Source organism: Sturnira hondurensis, unplaced genomic scaffold (genome assembly GCF_014824575.4).
Source record: "Sturnira hondurensis isolate 20B ecotype Veracruz unplaced genomic scaffold, ASM1482457v3 Scaffold0021143, whole genome shotgun sequence".
Taxonomy (NCBI): domain Eukaryota; kingdom Metazoa; phylum Chordata; class Mammalia; order Chiroptera; family Phyllostomidae; genus Sturnira; species Sturnira hondurensis.
In genome coordinates, this window is record NW_028093774.1 from 21,492,047 (window position 1) to 21,514,403 (window position 22,357).

The window sequence follows — 22,357 nt, forward strand, 5'->3', positions numbered from 1 at the left end:
GTTTATTTTGTTTCAGTTTAGTTTTCAGCCATTTGAATGCAGCTCTTTTGCCAGAACTAAATTTCACTGTATTTGGTGACTTTTCTTTACTTGAGAATATGATTTTGCAGAACAAGAATTTCTTATACATATTGACTTACAAATGTTGTATCAATTTTGAATGCCCAGAGTATAGCTCTTTCAGTACATTTTAAATCTATCCCACTGTCTTTTGTACTTTAATCTTGGGTAACTTAATTATGATGTGGCTTGTTGTGTTCCTCCTTGGGTCCAACTTCTTTGGGACTCTCTGGGCTTCCTGGAAGTCTATTTCATGATAATGATTTGCTAACCAGATCCATTAGATTACTATTTTTATGTGTTTTAATAAGTTCAGAAGTGATTAGTGCCTAAAATATGAAACGGACATTCTATAAAGATGGACTGACAAATCCAACAGCTGGATGAAACAGCTGCCTTAACATTAACACAAAATAAAACCTTAAAGAAAATTTCAAAATGTGTGAAATCATTCTAAGCAACATAATTTTCTATGTATTTATAATTAGGTAATAAAGACAATTTTTAAAGGCAATTTTGGTGAAGCAANGATTTGCTAACCAGATCCATTAGATTACTATTTTTATGTGTTTTAATAAGTTCAGAAGTGATTAGTGCCTAAAATATGAAACGGACATTCTATAAAGATGGACTGACAAATCCAACAGCTGGATGAAACAGCTGCCTTAACATTAACACAAAATAAAATCTTAAAGAAAATTTCAAAATGTGTGAAATCATTCTAAGCAACATAATTTTCTATGTATTTATAATTAGGAAATAAAGACAATTTTTAAAGGCAATTTTGGTGAAGCAATCTGGAATGTCAATCAGTAAAACCTAGCTAAGTTTGTGTAAATCAAGTCAGCGAAACCTGTCATTCAATAAACTGGCCCTTTGGTGAACTGAATAGTAATGAACAGGCATTTAGCAAATTGGTTTGCTTTCTGCAAGTGAACAAATAATTTCTCCTTAGTTTCTTACTCTGTAAAATGAGGAGGCTGATACAATGAGAGACTGCCCTACACTCATTAGGATGGCTACTATCAATCAGACCGTGGAGATGTGGAGAAACTGGAGCCCTTGTGCACTGTTGGTGGAAATGTAAAATGATGCAGGGGCTATGGAACAGTTCCGCAGTTTCTTCAAAAATTTAAAATATATGTTACAGCAATCCCACTGATGGGTCTATAACCTAAAGAATTTTTAAAAAGTTTCAAAGAGATATTTATAACCATGTTCACAGCAGCATTATTTACAATAGCCAAAAAGTGCAAACAACCCAAGAGTCATCAGTGGATGAAGGAATTAATGAAATACGGCACATACACACAACAGAATATTATTCATCCTTAAAAAGGAAAGAAGTTCTGATACATGCTATCATGGATCAAAGTTGTATGTTGATAGTAGGGAAAACTGTACAGCTATTTTAAAAGAATGCATTAAATCTGCCTGTTTTGACATAAAAAATATTACTAATACATAGGGGTGGGCACAATAGGTTTACAGTTGTGAGTATGTGAAACACAGTTTATTCTTATATTATTATTTATTTCTTATTGTATTATTTATTATTACCAACCTACTTTTATCTACCCTTTCTTGAGTGAAAAATAAGGAAAAATATATTAACCTTGTATACCATAGTACAAACATATTTAACACACACATGCATATAGATACACATAGATATCTATTCATATTTGCACAGAAAAAATATTAAAATATACAAAACAATACCATTTCTGTTACTCATGGAATTAGCAAGGTGGAAGGGAGAAAAAAGACTTTCACAGTGTATTTCATATATTTATGAATTTGCTTGATTTGTTTTTTTACAATTAACATATATAACTCTTAGAATTAAAATTTTAACCTAGTAGTTATTTTTTTAATCCTCATCCGAGGATATGCCCATTGATTTTAGAAAGAGAGAGGAACATCAATGTGAGGCGGAAAATCAATCCTCCCTTAAGCACCCCAATCGGGAATTGAACCAGCAACCCAGGCATGTGTCCTGACAGGAACTGAACAACTTCTGGTGGACAGAATGACATTCCAAACAACTGAGCCCCCGAGCCAGGGCCAACCTAATAGTTTTTATAATTAGTAATAAAATATATTGAGTCACTCAATAAATATTTATAGAATGCCTGCTACACACATCAAGCGCTAATGTAGATGCTGATGAACAAAGCTGACCTGCTCATTAGGATCTGTGTGTGTGACAGAGACAGTGGGTGGGCGAGCAAGTGGGAGAACAAACCAGTAACAATTCCAGACAGTGATGAGAAAGTTGAAATAGACACAGACACATGTAGATGTAGCTATACCTATACATGTACATATACCTACACACGTACATAAATATAGATGTAGATATAGATACAGATGTAGACACAGCGTTGTCGCCTAGGGAGCTGGTGACATTAGATGTAGGGCAGTTGGGTCACTTTTGAGGAGGTGACATCTGAGCTGAAGTAAGGAGCCAGTAATGTGAAAGTTCAGAGTAACAAAGAGGTTTTCAGGCAGAAGAAACAGCAAGCACTAAGGTCCTCGGGTGGGAATAGACTTGGCACATCCCAGGAGAGAAAGAAGGCCAGTGGCTGGAGATTACCAGCTAGGGTGATTAATGTACCTTAATAAGGTATATTATTAATAAGGTAGTTTTCCAGTAGTTTTAAACAGACTCCTTTCATTCAATTTAACATTTTGTGTTTCACAGATTAGTCATGTGTAATTTACTGAGGCAGCTATTTAAATCATGCTATAAGACTAGTGTGTCTAGATGAATAAATTAGTATGTGAACCTATTTGAAGCCCAGCATTTGTATTCCTAAGCTGATTTATTTTTCTTTAGTTTGTGCATAAGTAGTAAAGCTTTTGGACTGTTGTTTTTGGTGTATGTATCGTGTATGTATACACACACATACACACATTCTGAAGAATATTAAAGGCTGGGTGTTATTGATAGTATATGGAAAATGAAGAGATCTAAGCAAGTGATGGTGCAGCTAGATAATATCTCCGTACATGTCTTTAATCTCATATTTACAATTTCTTTATGGTTTCTAAGTATATATTACATTCCATGGGAGAAATTGTATACTGTAGCAATACCTGAGAATCTGGTATTCTGAAAATACCAGAAGGAATATTAAGCCTCTCTATCAAATTGATCCTAAAGATTCCGGGGTATATTTATTTAAAAATCCTTTCCTTATAAATAATTTAAAAGCATAGTTAGTCTAAAGTATAATAAATTCTCATTTTTTGTACTTTAATATTTTATATATTATTAATAATGTCCCTGTATTTGACATTTTTTACTATCTACACTCAGAGAATGTAGAGAAAGCAAAATATCTTTAAATATGCCAATCATTTAGAACACCAAAAACATTTTTTATAGATCATTAAATATTTACTCATCATATCTAACTATAAAGCAAACAATTCGTCTACTGGTTATCATTCTGGAGGGGAAAACTTCCTTTATTTAAAAATCTAACCTCTAAGCATTTCCAAGCATTTTGCCCTGGCCATGGTGTCAGGCGGTTAGAACATCATCCCGTAACCAAAAGGTTGTGGGTTCAATTTCTGGTCAGGGCACATACGTAGGCTGTGGGTTCAATCCCCAGTCCAGGCACCTACGATCCCCATTCTGGGCGCTTATGGGAAGCAACCAACCGATACTTCTGTCTCACATCAATGTTTCTCTCTCCCTTCCTCTTTCTCTAAAAAGCAATGAAAAAACATCCTCAGGTGAGGATTAAAAATAATTATATATGAAAAAAGAATTTCTGAGAATTTTATAAATTCATTAGTAAAATGTTATGTAAATAGACATGTAGAAGTGGGAATATTATTCAGCTCATTCAAGATAATTCCAAAATTGCTTCTCTGAACCCTGACCCCTATTTAGGCATTACAGTTCCTCCCATAATGGGGGATGGTCACTTCAGCCTGTCTTGCCTTGGGAGGTCCTTGTTGGGAAGCACTGCAGTTTCAAGCCCACTGGCTCTTACAAAGCACAGCTGGACTTAATGGAAAGTGGAGAAGGAGGCCAGAGTCATAAAAAATTTCAGAATGTTTATGAAATGCTTTCAATACTTCTACAAAAAACATTCAATACTTTAAAAAAATTATTGTCTTTTTGGGAATGGATACAAGAAAAAGAAATCAGCTTCATCTTTCCTGAAATTTCCTAGTATTACAGTATTGTTTCATTTCAGCTTCTTTGCAAGAAAATTCAAATGGCCAGTAAATATACAAATAAAAATATATAGTCCATTCCACTGTAAAAAACTATAAAAAGTTTTAAATTTCCAAGGTTGGTAAGGAGAAATGGAAACCCTCACACATTACAGGTGGGAGTATAAATTGTTACAAACTTACCAAATGCCAATTAGATGAAATATCATAAAAGCCTTTAATTCATACCTTTTGACCAAGCAATTCCATTTCAAGGAATTTATCCGAGGAATTATTCATAGATGTGTGCAATAATACAGCTAAAAGGAGATTCATAACAGTATAGATTATAATAACTCCAAACTGAAAATAATGAATAAGTAACTTATTTATTTATTGTAATTATTTATTAATTTATTTATTGATTTTTAGAGAAGGGAAGGAAAAAGGAAGAGAGACAGAGAGAAACATCAATTTGTTGCTCTACTTAATTATTCATTCATTGTTTGAATCTTGTATGTGCCCTGACTAGGGATTGAACCTGCAAACCTGGTGTATCAGGACAATGCTCTAACAAACTGAGCTACCAGGCCAGGGCAATAAATAATTGAATAAATTGTAGTACATCAATAAAATACATTATTATACCGTCATTAAAAAGGGATATTGGTTGAAAATTATTTTAAAAACTTAAGTCACATCCACTGATCAAAAACCTCCAACGGCTTTGCAAGCCAATTGGAAAAAAATCTAAAATTTTATGATATATAAAGCTCAGTGTGACCTCCTGGTTCCTGGCTTCCTTGCCAACCTCACTGAGGACAATTCTCCCTCCCTCATTCAACTCCTTCACTCTCAGCTTCAGTTTCAGGACCCTCGCACGTGCTGTCTCACCTCAGCCTGAATGGCTTCTCCCTTGGTCAGCTCTGTAGTTCACATCCTCTCTTCCAGAGAGGCCTTCCCATCACTCTGCGCTCTCTTCTGTGCCTCATTTTTCTCCACTGCATTCATCACCACCTTACGTGTTGTACAATTAGTTTCTAGTCTGTCTGCCTCCACTGTAATGTAAGTTCTAAACAGCAAGCACTTTGTCTTATACTCATTCTGCTCTATCTCTAGTGCCTAAAACAACAGTACCTGGCTTAAAGTAGACATTAGGAAATATTATTGAATTAATTTTTTGAATGAATGAATGACATGGAAAAACGATCTTCACATAATAAGTAAAAAAGATGCAAAACAATAAGTATAGTATGATTTCATTCTCTACATATCCATTGAAGAATAGGAAAAAAGGCAAGGAAGATGTCAATCAAAATGTTAGCAGTAGTTAAATTGTCAGTGGCTTATATGTATTTTTAATCATTGCTTTTCTACTTTGTAAAGTTTCTGCAATGGACAAGTATTATTTTTATACTAAGAAAAAACTATATGCTTTTTTTAAAGTAATAAATAGCAACCTACCAGTCCATTTAAGTTCTTTATGTTGTTTCTTCCTAAAGACAATATCCTCAAGTTCTCTGTAGTGGAAAAAAAGCAATTTTTGTTTATGAGAATCATATTATATAATTATAAATGTAAAACAATAAGGTTTGTAATAAATTTTATATAAATATTCTTATCTAAGAGTAAGAATGTCTGTATTAATAAAGAGTGGTCATTGAGTAGGAAATAATACTGACCTATCATCTAAGGTGAACACTACAACTGTAATTTCATATCATGCTAATATTAAATTTAAAAATTATTAGCTATTTGGGATGCATGGTCTTAAATTGCTAGCTAGTAAAAATATTAGAGGGATAAACAAGACTAAAGAAGATATGAACTTTAGATTTGAGAGCATATATATATATACATATATATATTTCAAATTTCTTATAGTATGAGGACTCAGACTAGAAAACAAGTATATTTATATATAGTACACCCCACACCATGAAGGATTAGAAGTGAAATCAAATGAATTAATATTTTAAAAATCTTTTGCCTTCAATCTTTTAAAATACTAGATTGTGATTTGGTTTAAAAGATGCCTATTTGTATTTTTTACGAGGATGTTTCTATTTGTATATGGGTCAGCTATTTCTGGGAGAGAAGAAGAAAGAAGAAGCAGTGGTTGCTTTGGGGGAGGAACTGAGAGTACATGGTGAGGGGAAGACGTTTTTCATGGTAAACTCAACTATTTGCATAAAACCATGAGCATGTATTACTTTTAAAATTAAAAAAAGATTTCTAGTAAACCACAGGAAAGCTCATGTATGTTCTAAAAAAGTACCGTGATTAATTATATATAAGTTATACATTTAGTTTTCAAAGCTTAAACTTCTATAACTACACTGTCTAATAAGGTAGCTACTAGCCACATGGCCAGTTAACTTAATTAATATCAACAATTACAATTCAGTCTCCCAGTCATAGTAGCTTCACATCAAGAGTTTTAATAGCTATATATGGGGAGCAGCAACTGTTTGGGGACAGTGCAGACAGTTCTAATGGGTGGCACTGTTCTGTAACACCCATAAATGACCAATTAACTGAGTCCTAATCCCAAATTTCAAGAGAAACAATCAAACCTCTTTGAGTCTCAGTTTCATCATATGTAAGATGAGGAAATATATCTATTTTTTAAAGATTTTATTTATTTATTTTTAGAGAGGGGAAGGGAGGGAGAAAGAGAGAAAGAGAAACATCAGTGTGTGGTTGCCTCTCACATGGCCCCCAGTGAGGACCTGGGCTGCAACCCAGGCATGTACCCTGACTGGGAATTGAACCTGTGACCCTTTGGTTCGAAGCCCATGCTCAATCCACTGAGCTATGCCAGCTAGGATGATAATATCTATTTTATAAGTATATAAGAATTGAGACAATTGTCTAAAACATTCAGCCTAATGCCTTATCCATGGCAAGTACACAATAGGTGGTGTTTGTGTGTGTATCAGGCATATATAGTTACATAAATGTTGGTTTTAATTTTTTTATAAAGATTTTATTTATTTATTTATCTTTAGAGGGGAAGGAGAGAGGGAGAGAAACATCAATGTATGGTTGCCTTTTGTGCGTCCCCTGCTGGAATTGGCCTGCAGGGAACTGGACTACAACCCAGGCATGTGCCCAGACTGGGAATCGAACCGCGATCCTCTGGCTCGCAGGCCCGTGCTCAATCCACTGAGCTACACCAGCCAGGGCTAATTTATTTAATAAATTATTTTAAGTTTTCTTAAGAGAAACATTTAACCTTAAAAAAATATTTTATTTATTTAGCCCTGGCTGGTGTAGCTCAGTGGATTGAGCTCGGGCCTGCGAACCACACAATCGCAGTTCAATTCCCAGTCGGGGCACATGCCTGGGTTGCAGGCCAGTTCCCAGCAGGGGACTCACGACAGGCAACCATATATTGATATTTCTCTCCTTCTCTCCTTCCCTTCCTCTCTAAAGATAAATAAAATCTTTAAAAAAAGACAAGAAAATATTTTATTTATTTATTTTGAGAGAGAGAGGAAGGCAAGGAGAAAGAGAGGGAGAGACATATCAATGTGAGAGAGAAACGTTTATCGGTTGCTTCTCATGTGCGCCCTGACCGGGGACCAAATCCGCAACCCAGGTATGTGTCCTGACCAGGAACTGGACCACAGAGGTCAGGGCATATTTAACTTTCAGAACAAGGAATTGTAAAAGTGATCTAATTTATGCAAAATGATTTAACTATTGAAATAGGATTCCACGTTATAGGCAGGATTGGGTCCCCCCAAATTCATATGTTGAAATTCTAACCCCCAGTCCCTCAAAATGTGACTCTTTGGAAACATGGCCTTTAAAGAGGTAATTAAAGTAAAATGAGATCATTTTAGGTAAAATCTAGTGTGGCTGGTACCCTTGTAAAAGGAGATAGGACACAGACAGAAACACAGAAAAGACCCTGTGAAGACAAAGGGAAAGATGGCCATCCACAGGCCCAGGAGGGAGGCCCTGGGAGAAATCAACCCTGCCGACACTTTGATGTCAGACTGTAGCCTCCACAGCGGAGAAAGTAAATTCCTGTTTGGGGATTTTTTATGACAGCCCTAGCAAACTAATAAATCTACATAACTATAAATGTGGGAAAATTAAATATTTAAGAAAATCACATAATAATTTTTTAAGTTTCTTCGTATGGAAAAATTACAACTTTTCCTACTTCCTGCAAGATAAAATGCTTATTCAAAAAGTTCTTCATTCACCCCAAAATTATTGAGTATCAACTATATGCCAGGAATAGCACTAAGCACTTGCAATGTAACAGTGAACAGTACAGATAACAACCCTACTGTCACAGAACTAACATCTGACAGCTAGTAAACAAAATAAATAAGTATATTAGATAGTGATGAGTGTGAAAGAGAAGAAAAGCAGATAAAAGGAATGAAATGTCAAAGGATTGGGAGCAGCTGACATTTTTGGTAGATGGCGACTTCTAAATAAAGACTCAAAGGAAGTAAGGCAGCGAGCCATGAGGACCGATGGAGGGAGGGCATTAACAGGCAAGCGGAACTTCAAGCGTAAAGGCCATGAGACAGGACCACATCTGAAGTGATCACAGAGCACAAGAAGCTAGCTGAGAGAAGGAGAGGAGAATAATAGGAGATGAAATTAGAAATAGGCCTTGTCTAGAGGATATATGAGGAGGAGTCAAGAAATTACCAGAGTTTGGCCTAAGCAACTGAAGAATGGACTAGTCACTGAGACAGACACATAAGAAGCTGGTTTAGCTGGAGCTGCGGAAGGACTTTTAGGACTTTTGAACACGTGAAGTTCAAAAATATGAGATGTCTACTAAACATCTAAGGAAGATATCAGGCAACTGGATATGTAAATCTGGAGGTCAGAGGAGACACCTGGGCTAGAGATACAAATTTGGAAGCCATCAGCCTATAGATGGTAAAGCCATGATTTGGAAGAGATAATCAGACTAGGGAGTAGGTGAAGATAAAAAAAAGAGACCCCAAAACTGAATCCTGGGGTACTCCAACATTTAAAAGTTAGGGACACGAGACTGGGAAGAAGTAGCCAGAAGAGCAGGAAGAAATCTGGAAGGTATAGCGTCCAAGAAGCCAATGTTGAAATTGTTTCAAAGAGGAAAGAAATCATCTGTCAAAATAGGCCAATAGGTCAAACTAAGATGAGGCCTGATAAAGGACCTCAGAAATTGGAGATAACAAATATATGCCGCCTTTCAAAGACAGTATCTAACTTCACATGTAAAAACTCCTTTTTTAAAAAAAGTGCTCATGAAACTGGTACCAAAAGACTAAAAAGATCTTATTTATTGCTGTATAGGGAAATAAATTATAATATCAAAGTTAATAGATTAAATATTCTAACATAATACAATTATATATTTTCCATAGTTTATACGCTGTATAAGTAGAGCACCACTATAAGGAAAACACTTTTTCTTTTATGAAATCTCTTTAATTTTTCTTTTTTTTTAAAGATTTTATTGATTCATTTTTAGAGGGGAAGGGAGGGAGAAAAAGAGGGAAAGAAACATCAATGTGTGGTTGCCTCTCACGTGCCCCCTACTGGGGACCTGGCCTGAAACCCTGGCATGTGCCCTGACCGGGAATCGAACCAGTGACCTTTTCACAAGCTGGCACTCAATCCACTGAGCCACACCAGCCAGGGTTTTAACTTTTTTTATTTTAATTTTTTAAATTAATTTTTTAGAGAGAAGAGAAAGAGAAACATCAGTTTGTTGAATGTATTATGCTTTCATTGGTTGATCCTGGTACATGCCCTGACTGGAGATGTCGATTCTTGCACGTGACCAACTCATGATCTAACCCGCAACCTTAGCATATCAGGATGACTCTCTAACCAATTGAGCTACCTGGCCACAGCGGAAAACACTTTTTTTTAAACAAGTTCCTGATGAAAATGAAAAAAGTGTCTTAAAGTAACACGTTTATTTATTAGTAAGTGGAAGGTGTATTTTGTCAAAGATACAAGGCAACAAAATTTATGTTCTGATCTTTAACATGAGATTATTAACATTCACACTGTACAGCTTTATAGTCACAGTTTTGAACATAGTGATGTTATGCAGTTTTCCCATTGTAATTTGGGTGCATTCAATAGAAATTGCCGTAGGGACATTCTGCCTTATAAAGCTCCTGTTAAACAGTAATGCCTTTGTATTTCAGGTCCTTTCACTATAGCACAGCAGGTAAGACTATAGTGCTCATGAGGGGAAAGGGGTGGGAGGCAAGCCAGGGTCATATATTCAATCCTTCATATGGATCAGTTGGCTTCTTTTTGCCTCCTAGTCACAGGTTGCAGAAGTATCATTTGCTACAAGCAGAATTAAAATGAGATGAAGCAAGTATAGCAAATACATGGTACAAATGCCCATACTCTTATTCCATGCCTATGTCAGACATCACTAACTGATCAAAGTACTCTTTTCCACTGAATTTTGGGAACTCTTTTTAATACAACTTTCTCGAGAGTCATCATCAATGGAAGAAAGTTAGAATACAAGTTCAAACTCAATGCCAGCCCCATATAGGTTACCCATTTTCACTATTGTCATAGTCATATTTTTATGAAAAGCATGTCATCTAGATTGATAAATGTTGTCAATTTTGTCTCTTTTAAGAAAGTTATTATAGTTATAGACAAAGAAAAGAATGAAATGAAACATCTCACTTTTTCTAATGGGTCACTGAAAAATTGGAATAGATTGAGTCATCTTATTGAAGGGCTTTAAAGGAAAACATTTCCTCTCTGGCACTATTTAAAGTACTGAGGAAGATGAAGATTTGGAATAGAAGAAAAATAGATTAATAAAATGTGGTGCTTGCCCCCAAGGAGTTCATTATCTGAAGAGACAGCACATAGTCTTCACCTACTTTAAACATGAGCATTTATATGTACCAAGCACTATTCTAAGTCTTTTATATACATTAACTCATTTACTATAATAGTCTCGAAGTGGGTCATTATTATAATGACCCAAGATAGGTCTTAATGTTTGCAAAGAAGGGCTAATTATGATGATGGAGATTAGAGAAGTCTTTAGAGGGAGAAAGGACATTTGAACTTGGTGTTCTTAATCTTAATGTTGTTTTTGGTACGATTTTCCTGTTAGGGAAGGGACTGTCCTCAATGAAAAGCGCTGCATTAACAAGTGCAGGGTCATAAAAAGGAACGATGTGTTTTGGTGTGAACAGCGCGGCGCAAGCTTTTAGATGAGTCTGAATGCAACGTTAAGGCAGGTGGTCTTTTACTAGGCCAAGGGGAGCCATTAAGGTCTCTGATCTGGAGGAATGAGAATGAGAATAGTATTTTTAGAAAGAAAACTCTGGTGTCAGTGCTGAAGGTCAACAGAAAGAGAAACGGAGACCCACCAGGAGGCTATTACAAAAGTCTTAAGGCAGTGTTTTTCAAATTGTGTGTGAAATCAACTTAGTGGGTTATGACAGATATTTAAATGAAATCAAATTTTAAAAATTTATACTAGAACCTATGCTATACAGGTAAATGTTGTTTTAGCAACTTGATTCCAATTCATATGTCTATGTGTATATTTGATCTGTGTATTCATATGAATACATATATGAACTGAGTCATAAATTCAAACGTATTTCTTACTGTGAAAGTAGTAAAAAATATTTGATAGCCCTAACTGGTGTGGTTCAATGGGCTGGGTGTCATCTTGTGAACCAAAAGGTCACTGGTTCAATTCCCAGTCAGGGCATATGCCTGAGTTGCAGTGATCCCCAGTTGGGGGCAACGAGACACAGCCAATCTGTGTCTCACATGGCCCAGGTCCTCACTGGGGGCCATGTGAGAGGCAGCCACACACCGATGTTTCTCTCCCTCTCTTTCTTCCTCCCTTCCCTTCTCTCTAAAAATAAATGAAAAAGAATTTTAAATTTGGGAAAAAGCCCTGGCTGGTGTGGCTTAGTGGACTGAATGCCAGCCTGTGAACCGAAGGGTCACTGCTTCAATTTCCAGTCAGGGCACATGCCTGGGTTGCTGGCCAGGTCTTCAGTTGGGGGCACATGAGAGGCAACCACACATTGATGTTTCTCTCCCTTTTTTTTCTCCCTCCCTTCCCCTCTGTCTAAAAATAAATAAATAAAATCTTTAAAATTTTGGGGGGAAAAATACAATAAAAAAATTTTTTAAGTAAAACACAAAGTTTGTTTAGCACCATTTAAAGGGGATGGTTAGAGTCTAAATTAAAACTCTAGCTCCTGGAATTTATAAAAAAGCAACATATTGCCCTTGATGGTGTGGCTCAGTTGGTTGGAACATCGTCTCTTATACCAAATCGCTGATGGTTCCATTCCTGCTCAGGGCACATATCTGGATCGACTCGATCCCCTATGGCAGGCAACCAATCAGTGTTTCTCTCTCATATCGATGTTTCTCTTTCTCTTTCTTCCCCTCTTTCTAAAATCAAAAAACATATTTTTTTAAAAAGCAACATATTATCTGAGAGCTCTTTCAAAGAGTAGAGTTAACAAGACTTAGTGATGAACTTGGATGTAGGGCTTGAGGGAAGTAAAGGGGGAATATGGTAGGAGAAATTATGGCTCACCAAAAGACACCTGTATCCTAACCCCTGGAACCTGTGAATGTTGCCTTCTATGAGAAATAAGTACTTCGCAGATGTGAATAAGTTAGGGATCTTAATATAGGGAGAGTATCCTCGATTGTCCAGGTGTTCCATAAATGCAGTCACATGTATCCTCAAAAGAGAAAGAGTTGACATAGACAAAGGAGAAGGCAGTATGACCACAGAGGCAGAGACTGGAGTGATGTAGTCACAAGCCAAGGAATGTGACAGCCATCAGAATCCAGAAAAGGCAAGGAACAGACTCTCCACTAGAGCCTCCAGAGGGAGGCTGGCTCTGTCAAAACCCTGACTTTGGCCAGTGAAACTCACTGATTTCAGACTTCCGACTTCCAGAGCTAAGAGGGAATAAATTCCTGTTGTTTTAAGCTATCACGTTTCAGCAACCATAGGAAACTAGCACAGGAGTCAGAGGCCTTAGCACCTGGGTGGGTGGCAATGCCACTAACATTTGTTCGTGCATAGGAAAAACAAGGATGGTGAGAAATTAAATTTTAAATATAACAAGTATGAAACTCAAGACAAATCTGATCAAATATGTTTTTAAAATCTGATTTTTTATTTAAGATATCTCAATTCTAACCCTAGACAAGCTTTAAAATATCTTTAAAATGTTCAGATCTCTCTTTGTCATCTGGCAATTACTGCAATTAAAACAGATGCAAGTTCCTGGGATTACCGAGTGTGTCTGGAATGTTTATTCCATTAACAAGAAAATCCAAGAACCATCGTTATTGTGGATCACTTACTTAAGCCATTCAGATTGGCAATCTTTTCAATGCAGTTTGTAGACAGTGAAAGCTTCCTTAAAAAGAACAAAGAAAAACTTGAATTAATTGAAACAAATTTTAAATGGTATATCAGAAATTATTTCTCTAGTGCCCATTGAAGATACAATACTTAAGCCACACTTCCTTTTGACACTGAATCCTTTCTTTCCCTTCAAACATAGCATGTATTCCATGCCGTGTTTGAAATCTTCATAGTTTTTTCTGATTACAAATGTTACATAACAAGTAGAAATTAAAAAAAAAACTTTTTGAGGGCAATCTGATGTTATCTATTAAATTTTTTAGAAAGATTTTATTTATTTATTTATTTTACACAGAGGGGAAGGGAGGGAGAAAGAGAGAGAGAGAGAGAAACATCAATGAGTGGTTGCCACTTGCACACCCCCTACTGGGGATCCAGCCCACAACCCAGGCATGTGCCCTGACTGGGAACTGAAGTGGCAGTCCTTCAGTTCACAGGCTGGCTCTCAATCCGCTGAGCCACACCAGCCAGGGTTCTATTAAATATTTTAATGCATGTATTCTTTGACCTGGTAATTAATTTCTAGGAATACATCCTATTGAAATACTAATGCAAACACCAAAAGTTATATGAATTAGATTATTGATTGTATTATTGCAATAGCAAACAATGGTGGAAAACATCTATAAGCATCCATCACTGAGGAATACTATGCTGCCACTAAAATGATATTGGGCTACAGATGCCAACTTGAGAAGATGTTTATGATACGTAGTTAAGTTTTAAAACCACCTCGCGGAACAGCACATTTTATGTGACCCCTTTTTGTGAACAGTAGAACTATACATATGAAAGTATGGAAATATTTATTTTCTCATGTGTTAAATTATTCAGAAATGTATATTATAAGAAATTAAATGTAATCCTAATCACCCCCCACATTCCTCAAGAGAGAACTATTTTAATAGTTTGTATATATTTATCTAACTTTTTCTATACATACTTTAATTATATAAAACATTTTTAAAGGGAACATAATTATACATTTTTAGTCTTCCTTAAAACCCAAGAAATTTGCCCTGGCTAGCATGGCTCAGTGGTTGAGTGCTGGCCTGTGAATCAAGAGGCCATGGGTTCAATTCCCAGTCAGGGCACATGCCTGGGTTGCGGGCCGGGTCCCCAGTTGGGGGCACACGAGAGGCAACCACACACTGATGTTTCTCTCCCTCTCTTTCTCCTTTCTTTCCCCTCTCTAAAAAATAAATAAATAAAATCTTTAAAAAAGTCAAAAATTTGTGTTGACTTTCCAACACTTAATCATATTCTTTCTGATTTGACTTGAAGAGAAATTATTTATCTTTTTACTTGAAATAGCAAAGTCAAGTACTGTACAATGTAAATTACTGATCAAATCTGTATATCTTCTAATCATTCCCCACTCCTGAGAACTGCTAGTGAAAAACTGAGTACCTTAAATTTGGGAATATGATGGGGCAACAATTCTTTAATTGTTTAGGCAACTGGAAGAATGAATAAAGATGAGCCCTGGCTGGTGTAGCTCAGTGGACTGAGCGAACCAAAAGATCGCGGTTCAATTCCCAGTCAGGGCACATGCCTGGGTTGCAGGCCAGTTCCCAGGAGGGGACTCATGAGAAGCAACCATACATTGATATTTCTCTCCTTCTCTCTCCTTCCCTTCCCCTCTAAAGATAAATAAATAAAATCTTTTAAAAAAAGATGAGAACTTACTCGCAATTAGCAAGCATGGACAAGGATGCATCCATCTTCTCTATAGGGGGAATCTGGGCATAAAGCTTTATCTCCTTGGCTTCGGATGGCTTCTGACTGGTTTTCTCTTCCTGTAATAAAAATTAATTTGGAAGAAGATGATGCCTGGTTGTGATGTGGAGTTAAACGAGGCTAGAATTTCATAAGGCTTTTCAATCCTTATTTCAAAACAATGATTAGAATTTAGTAATTCTGTGCATTCTGTACAGTTCACTTATTGACCTTTACTATTGACTCTGATGAGCAGGCTTCTACATGACCAACCAACACAATTCACTGTCAGGGCCCAACCAAATGGGAAAAAAACGAAAGAAAGAAAATAATTTATGCAACATTTAAAATCCCTTAAGCACTTATCAATGAATAAACATAAGCAAACACAGACATTTTCCTAGGAAGAACTCTTTGTCCTGAAATCAGGTATCAGATTCAGACCCATAAGACCAACTCTTTCTTATCATCTCAGGTGTTTCTACACGTTATTCAGTCTAGGCTACAGCCCCCAAATACCAAGAATTTTGGGAGATATTCTCTTTGCAACATAGCTGTGGTCAAAATATTTTCTCTACAGTAATTTACTACTAAATTCAACCTTAGAGATTAAGTTTGGTACTAAGTATGCAATTTAAAATTTCATTAACAGTCTATACTGCCAAATATTTTCTAAGTATATCCCAACCAGAATATTAATATTGATACAATCCACTGACTTACATCAGATTTCCCAATTTTGTCTGTACTCATTTGTACATATGAGTGTGAATGTGTTTGTACAGGTGTATCAAGTTCTATACATCTTTATCACCCGTGTAGGTTCACATATCCACCTCCACAGTCAAGACAGCTAAATTGTTCTAATACCACAAAGATCCCTTTTACTGAATGGTCAGATTTAACAGCCATCTGAAAGTTCTCCTTACATGGTTTCTAAAAGAAGTAAAAAGTCATACTCACCCATCTGGCTAGGGCTTCTTTGATTGTTGTTGCTTTTGCCTTAAAAAGAGAAGGACCAAAAGGCTCTTTATTGGTGTAATCTGTTGATTCAATTCTCTCAGAGAACAGGGGCATCAGCCCATGCAGATAACTCCCACTTGGTTTACAAAAAGTATGCAGCTTTCAACACTTAATATATGTTATTCCATTGATTCTAAGATCTACATTTTCACATCTTTGAAATTTGGATGCATCTTCCAACCAGGAATAATTTACAACTGCAGTGGCCAGGTGGCAGTGATGAAGTTTTAAAAGAACATTAACAATTTCATCTCATATGCATAGATTCCTTTTTATGTTTGCAAAGGATGACATATGACAAGTCTATATGCCTAAATATGTTTAAAAGAACTCTGTCAATAAGTACAAAATAAAAATTCTAACTGATAAGAAATTATTTGTCATAGTTTAATTCCAACTTATCTTTAGTTCAATTTATTATATTTATAACTTTTTAAAAGTGTTTTTATCTTATTTATTTTTTAGAGAGAGGGGAAGGGAGGGAGAAAGAGAGGGAGAGAAACATTGGTTGCCTCTCACATGGCCCCAGCTGGGGACCTGGCCCATAAGCCAGGCATGTGCCCTGACTGGGAATTGAATCAGTGACCTTTTGGTTCACGGGCCAGTGCTTGATCCACTGAGCCACACCAGCCAGGGCTATTTGTAACTTTTAAGATGAGCAAAGGAAGATATCCTTTGAACTATTGCTCGGTTTCATTAATAAAAAGAGAGAATACTCTAAATAAAAACAAAAGGAAAGTTTTAAATGTATATAGCATTATGTCTAGAAAGTAAAGACAGTAAAGACATACTAAAAAAATCATCCTTGGGGTGATTTTACCCTCTACCCTTGGAGTAAAAATATTATAAATTAAAGTGAAATAATAAAAGATAAAAAGTCAAAATTTGAGAAATAAACATAATCTTAAAAGGAAACATAGCTTCAAGTACATTTATTTAAAAAGAAGAGAGAGTGAGAGGTAGAAAACAAATACTCTAAGCATTCAAGATAATTGGAAAAAGTGCATCATTGCAAACCCAAGGAAGGCACAGGAAATAAATACAAAGTAAGAAGTAGTGGGAAACACAGCAGGGGGAAGAGATCAGTGAATAAGGGGAAATAACACTGATACCATGGAGATCTGAAAAGTAAAATATTACAAGCAAATATATGGTGATAAGTTTGAAAAGCCAGATAAAGTATGCCTTTCTAAAAAAAAAAAACAGAAAAATGCCAGAACTGTCACAAGACGAATCAGAAAATTTGAATAGGCCAGTAACTGTTTAAAGCTTTAAAAAGATAGTCAGAGATTTACCCTCATCCTCCTCCCCCAAAGCTCCAAGCCTAATTTTACAAGTTCTACCAAGCTGTCAAGGAAGAGATATTCCCTGTTATACAAGTTGTTTCAGAAACTAGAAGGAGGGAAAGCTGCCAACTTATTTTATGAGGCATAACTTGATGCTATAACAAGATAAGGAATCCTCTTTATTTCTCAACACAGATTTGAAAAGCCTAGATATATAAGATCCCCAAAGCCGATGATACAGAATGAAAAGCTCAAGAAATGCTTATTCCCAGGAACATAAAGACTGTTTCACAACAGGAAAATTTATAAATGTAAATTATTTATTATTGGATTAAAGGGAGACAATGATATTTATTTCATTACATGCAGAAGAAGCACTTGATAAAGTTCTACATTTGATATTAAAAGCATTCAACTAAGATAAAGGGAAACTCTTCAATAAAAACTACAGACCAAAAAGCTACAATGAACACCACACTTAATGGAGAAATTCATTCATTTCAGCAAATCTTTACTGACTGTCTACCACATGCCAAACATTTTTCTACATACTTAGGATATATCACTGAAGAAAACAAACATCCTTGCCTTCACGGAACCATTGTCAGGACACAAGTTGTAAGAAATATAATTTTTAAAATAAACAAATTGTATAGTAGTAGGTGACAGTTGCTAAAGAAAAAGAAAATGCCGAGCATGGTAAAGGATATAAGGACACGTGGATATGTGTGTGGAGGATGTTTATTTTATTTTATTTATTTTTTAATATTTTATTTATTTATTTATCTTTAGAGGGGAAGGAGAGAGGGAGAGAAACATCAATGTATGGTTGCCTTTTGTGCGTTCCCTGCTGGTAGTTAGCCTGCAAGGAACTGGCCTGCAACCCAGGCATGTGCCCTGACTGGGAATCGAACCGCGATCGTCTGGTTCGCAGGCCCGTGCTCAATCCACTGAGCTACGCCAGCCAGGGTTGGAGGATGTTTATTTTAAATAAGGTGGTCAAGATGGGCCAAATTGGGAAGGTAACCTTAAAAGTATTCTCTTTAAGATCCCAAACACATCTACTATCACTGCTACTATTTAACACATTACAAGAGATCTTCATAAATGTTATAATAAAGAGAAATAGAGACTGGAAAGGTTAAAAGGGGGAAATGAGCTTCATGTGCAGATGATCATCTATTTAGAAAACGCAATACTATTAACTCAAATATTAGAACAAATGGAGTTTGGCAAGTGAAGAACACTATTGATAAAAGTAAACAGAAAAACTCGGAGAAGATATTTTCTTTTTCTTTCATTATAAAAGTCTTCTTTTTTTTCTTTTAAGTATTTTTTTATTTAATTATTGTTCAAGTACAGTTTTCTTTTACTCCCTTCCCAGCCCACAACCCCCCCCCCCCAGTGCTCCCCACCTACCTCCCATTTCCACCCCCCTTAGTTTTTGTCCATGTGCACTTGTTCCTGTGAATCCTTCTCCTTTTCCTCTCTGGTCCCTGTCTGCCTGCTCTCCATTTCAGTTTGGTTATATTTTGCTTGCTTGTTTGTTTTGTTGTTTAGGTTCCTGTTAAAGGTGAGATCATATGGTATTTGTCTTTCAACGCCTGGCTTATTTCACTCAGCATAATGCTTTCAAGTTCCATCCATTGCTGTTACAAAGGTTAGGAGCTCCTTCTTTCTTTCTGCTGCATAGAATTCCATTGTGCAAATGTACCATAGTTTTTGGATCCATTCATTTACTGATGGGCACCTCGGTTGCTTCCAACTCTTGGCTATTGTAAATTGTGCTGCTATAAACATTGGGGTGCATAGGTTCTTTTGGATTGGTGTGTCAGGGTTCTTAGGATATAATCCTAGCAGTGGAATTGCTGGGTCAAAAGGAGTATTAATTTTTAGTTTTCTTAGAAAATTCCATACTTTTTCCCATAATGGTTGTACCAGTCTGCAATCCCACCAACAGTGAACTAGGGTCCCCTTTTCCCCACAACCTCTCCAACATTTGTTGTTTGTTGCTTTGTTTATGATGGCCATTCTGACCAGTGTAAAGTAATATCTCATTGTGGTTTTAATTTGCATCTCTCTGATAGCAAGTGATATTGAGCACATTTTCCTGTGTCTCTGGATCCTCTCTATGTCCTCCCTGGAGAAGTGTCTGTTCAAGTCCCTTGCCCATTTTTTAATTGGGTTGCTTGTCTTCTTAGAGTAGAGTTGTATAAGTTCTTTATATATTTTGGAGATTAAACCTTTGTCTGAGTGTCATTGGCAAATATGTTTTCCCATACAGTTGGTTCTCTTTTTATTTTAATGCTGTTTTCTTTAGCTGTGCAGAAGCTATTTAATTTGATGAGGTCCCATGTTTATTCTTTCCTTTATATCCCTTGCTCTAGGGAACATATCAGTAAAAATGTAGCTTCATGACATATCTGAGATTTTCCTGCCAATGTTCTCCTCTAGGACTTTAATGGTGTTACGGCTTATATCTAAGTCTTTTATCCACCTTGAATTTATTTTGGTGTATGGTGTAAGTTGGTGCTCGAGTTTCATTTTTTTGCACGTAGCTATCCAGTTCTTGGAGAAGATATTTTCAATGTAAAACCAACAAAGGACTAATATCAAGATGTATAAGGAACTCCTGACATTCAGAAACAAATATGGAAAAGTTGACAAAAATGTAAACAGAAAATTCACAGAAACTGAAATCCAGATGACTAACAAGAATATCATGAGGTAATCAAATCAGAAAAATGGAAATCAGAAAAATGTAGGAAAAAACAATAGCATGCTAAAATACACCCTCCGATTGGCAAGTTAGAAAGTTGGTGACATGCCTTGGCTGGGTGGTTCAGTGGATTGAGCCCCAGCCTGCAAACCAAAAGATCTCTGGTTTGAATCCCTGTCAGGGCACATGCCTAGGTTACCGGCCAGGACCCCAGCTGCCCCACAAGAGAGGCAACTAATCAATGTATCTCTCCCTCTCCTTCTCTCTCACTTCCCCTCTCTTTAGAATAAATAAATAAATAAATAAATAAATAAATAAATAAATTTTTAAAAAAGAAGGAAAGCAGTCTGACAGTATGTAGGGAAATTATGTATGCACAGACCCTGTGACTCTACTCCTGGATGTATTTCCCAGAGAAATCCCACTCCTGGGTGTATTTCCCAGAGAAATCCTTGCGTGTCTCCATAGAAAGACACATACAAGAACACTCTCAAGTTGGAAACAATCAAGCTGTCGATAAATTGGTTTATAAGGTCACTAGTTCTGCTATAGAGAGCAGGAATCAAAACGTGAAATGCCTTGAAAACCAACAGACATCATTAATGAATAAAGCTGGCCATGTAAGGAGCCTCTGTTCGGCTCTAGAAAACTGCTGACAGGTGGGACTTGGGACAAGAATTACCCTCATATCACATTTCTTCAAATATGAAAACCCCATTAATGAAAGTAACATTCTTATTTTATGTACTATTAAGAAAAAAGGCAGCCAATTATATGACAGTAACACAAATTTTCAGTAATATAAATATGTGGGGACAAATGTATCTGGTGGTGAAATATAGTATTTCTGATTTTTCAGAGAAGCTAGAAATCTCAGTTTTGTTATGAAATATGATTATTTTTAAGACACTGGAAGCTAATTCTGTTTTAAAATTTTTTAAACTATGTGGGCCTGTATTTCTGAAGGGCCCCAGAACCAGCAGTTTGTAGCCTCAGCTAGCTTCATGTGATTACTGGTTCTGATTCTTCATCTGAAGATTTTCAATAATTCTCATGGTTCATGCTTTCAGGATTTAGAGCTCATTATTTCTTCACTTGAATATAAACCTACGTTCCAGAATATTTTACTTTCTCTCCCCTCCTCCCCCCTTTTCACTGTGTAGCCTGCTTCAGTGCCCGCGGCCTACAGGCAGAGGCTAGGCAATGGTTCAAGGTCACAGTTTGCTCAGGCATGGGGCACTGTGTGAAATTTTTTACCTTCCTTGGCAGTAGTTTAGCTAAATTCATGTGAAATAAAGTAAGAAAAGATGGGAGATGGGGAGGAAAGAGTGGTATTTAATCTTGTGGTTGAGGGTTGACATGACTTCGTTATCATTTCAATTGCTTGGGCTCTAGTTCTGCCCACTGACATACATTGGAATCGCCAAAAGAAGACAACAAATTATACTTATTCTTTATAAATATCTCCATCCAGCAGGACAATCACATCCTTTGCTGAAAAGCTCTGGCTGGGTCTACAACCAACAACATCCCTTTTCAAACCACTAGTTGGAACTGCCACGTATGTAAGCAAGACAGTGCATATTTTAAGCAGGAGCTGAGAATCACTAGATAAAATCATTACTTTACAAAGGTTTTGATTGGGTAGACCGATGACAGATTTCAAATCCAAGGTAATATTTCTCAAACTGTGGTGGGGCGCCCTCCAATTTTAGAATGATTTGGGGTACATTGTCAAAATGCACATATCTGAACACCCCCAATCATATTAAACATTCATAATCTGCACTCCAACAAGTTCCTAGTACTTAGGCCGGCTACAAGCATACTTACACATGCTGAAATTTGAGAAAGAGCAGCCTAATATCTTCTATCAGAGTGGATTTTACAACGTTACCTAATAAGTACACTCACAGTCATTCAGGGCAACCTGGGCAC

General features: G+C 36.4%; 1 protein-coding gene and 1 pseudogene across 1 annotated transcript in view; both read right to left on the minus strand.

Annotated features, from left to right (window-relative positions):
• Window positions 1-22,357, minus strand: part of DNAL1 (dynein axonemal light chain 1) — a 36,150-nt gene that overhangs the window by 13,248 nt on the left and 545 nt on the right. The window contains exons 2-5 of the mRNA XM_037031294.1: window positions 16,355-16,393; window positions 15,362-15,471; window positions 13,609-13,664; window positions 5,701-5,756 (exon numbers count right to left, since the gene is read on the minus strand). Of these exons, the coding sequence (XP_036887189.1) occupies window positions 5,701-5,756; window positions 13,609-13,664; window positions 15,362-15,471; window positions 16,355-16,393 (261 nt within the window). The remainder of the gene's footprint in view (window positions 1-5,700; window positions 5,757-13,608; window positions 13,665-15,361; window positions 15,472-16,354; window positions 16,394-22,357) is intronic.
• Window positions 21,573-21,681, minus strand: LOC118976993 (uncharacterized; annotated as a pseudogene).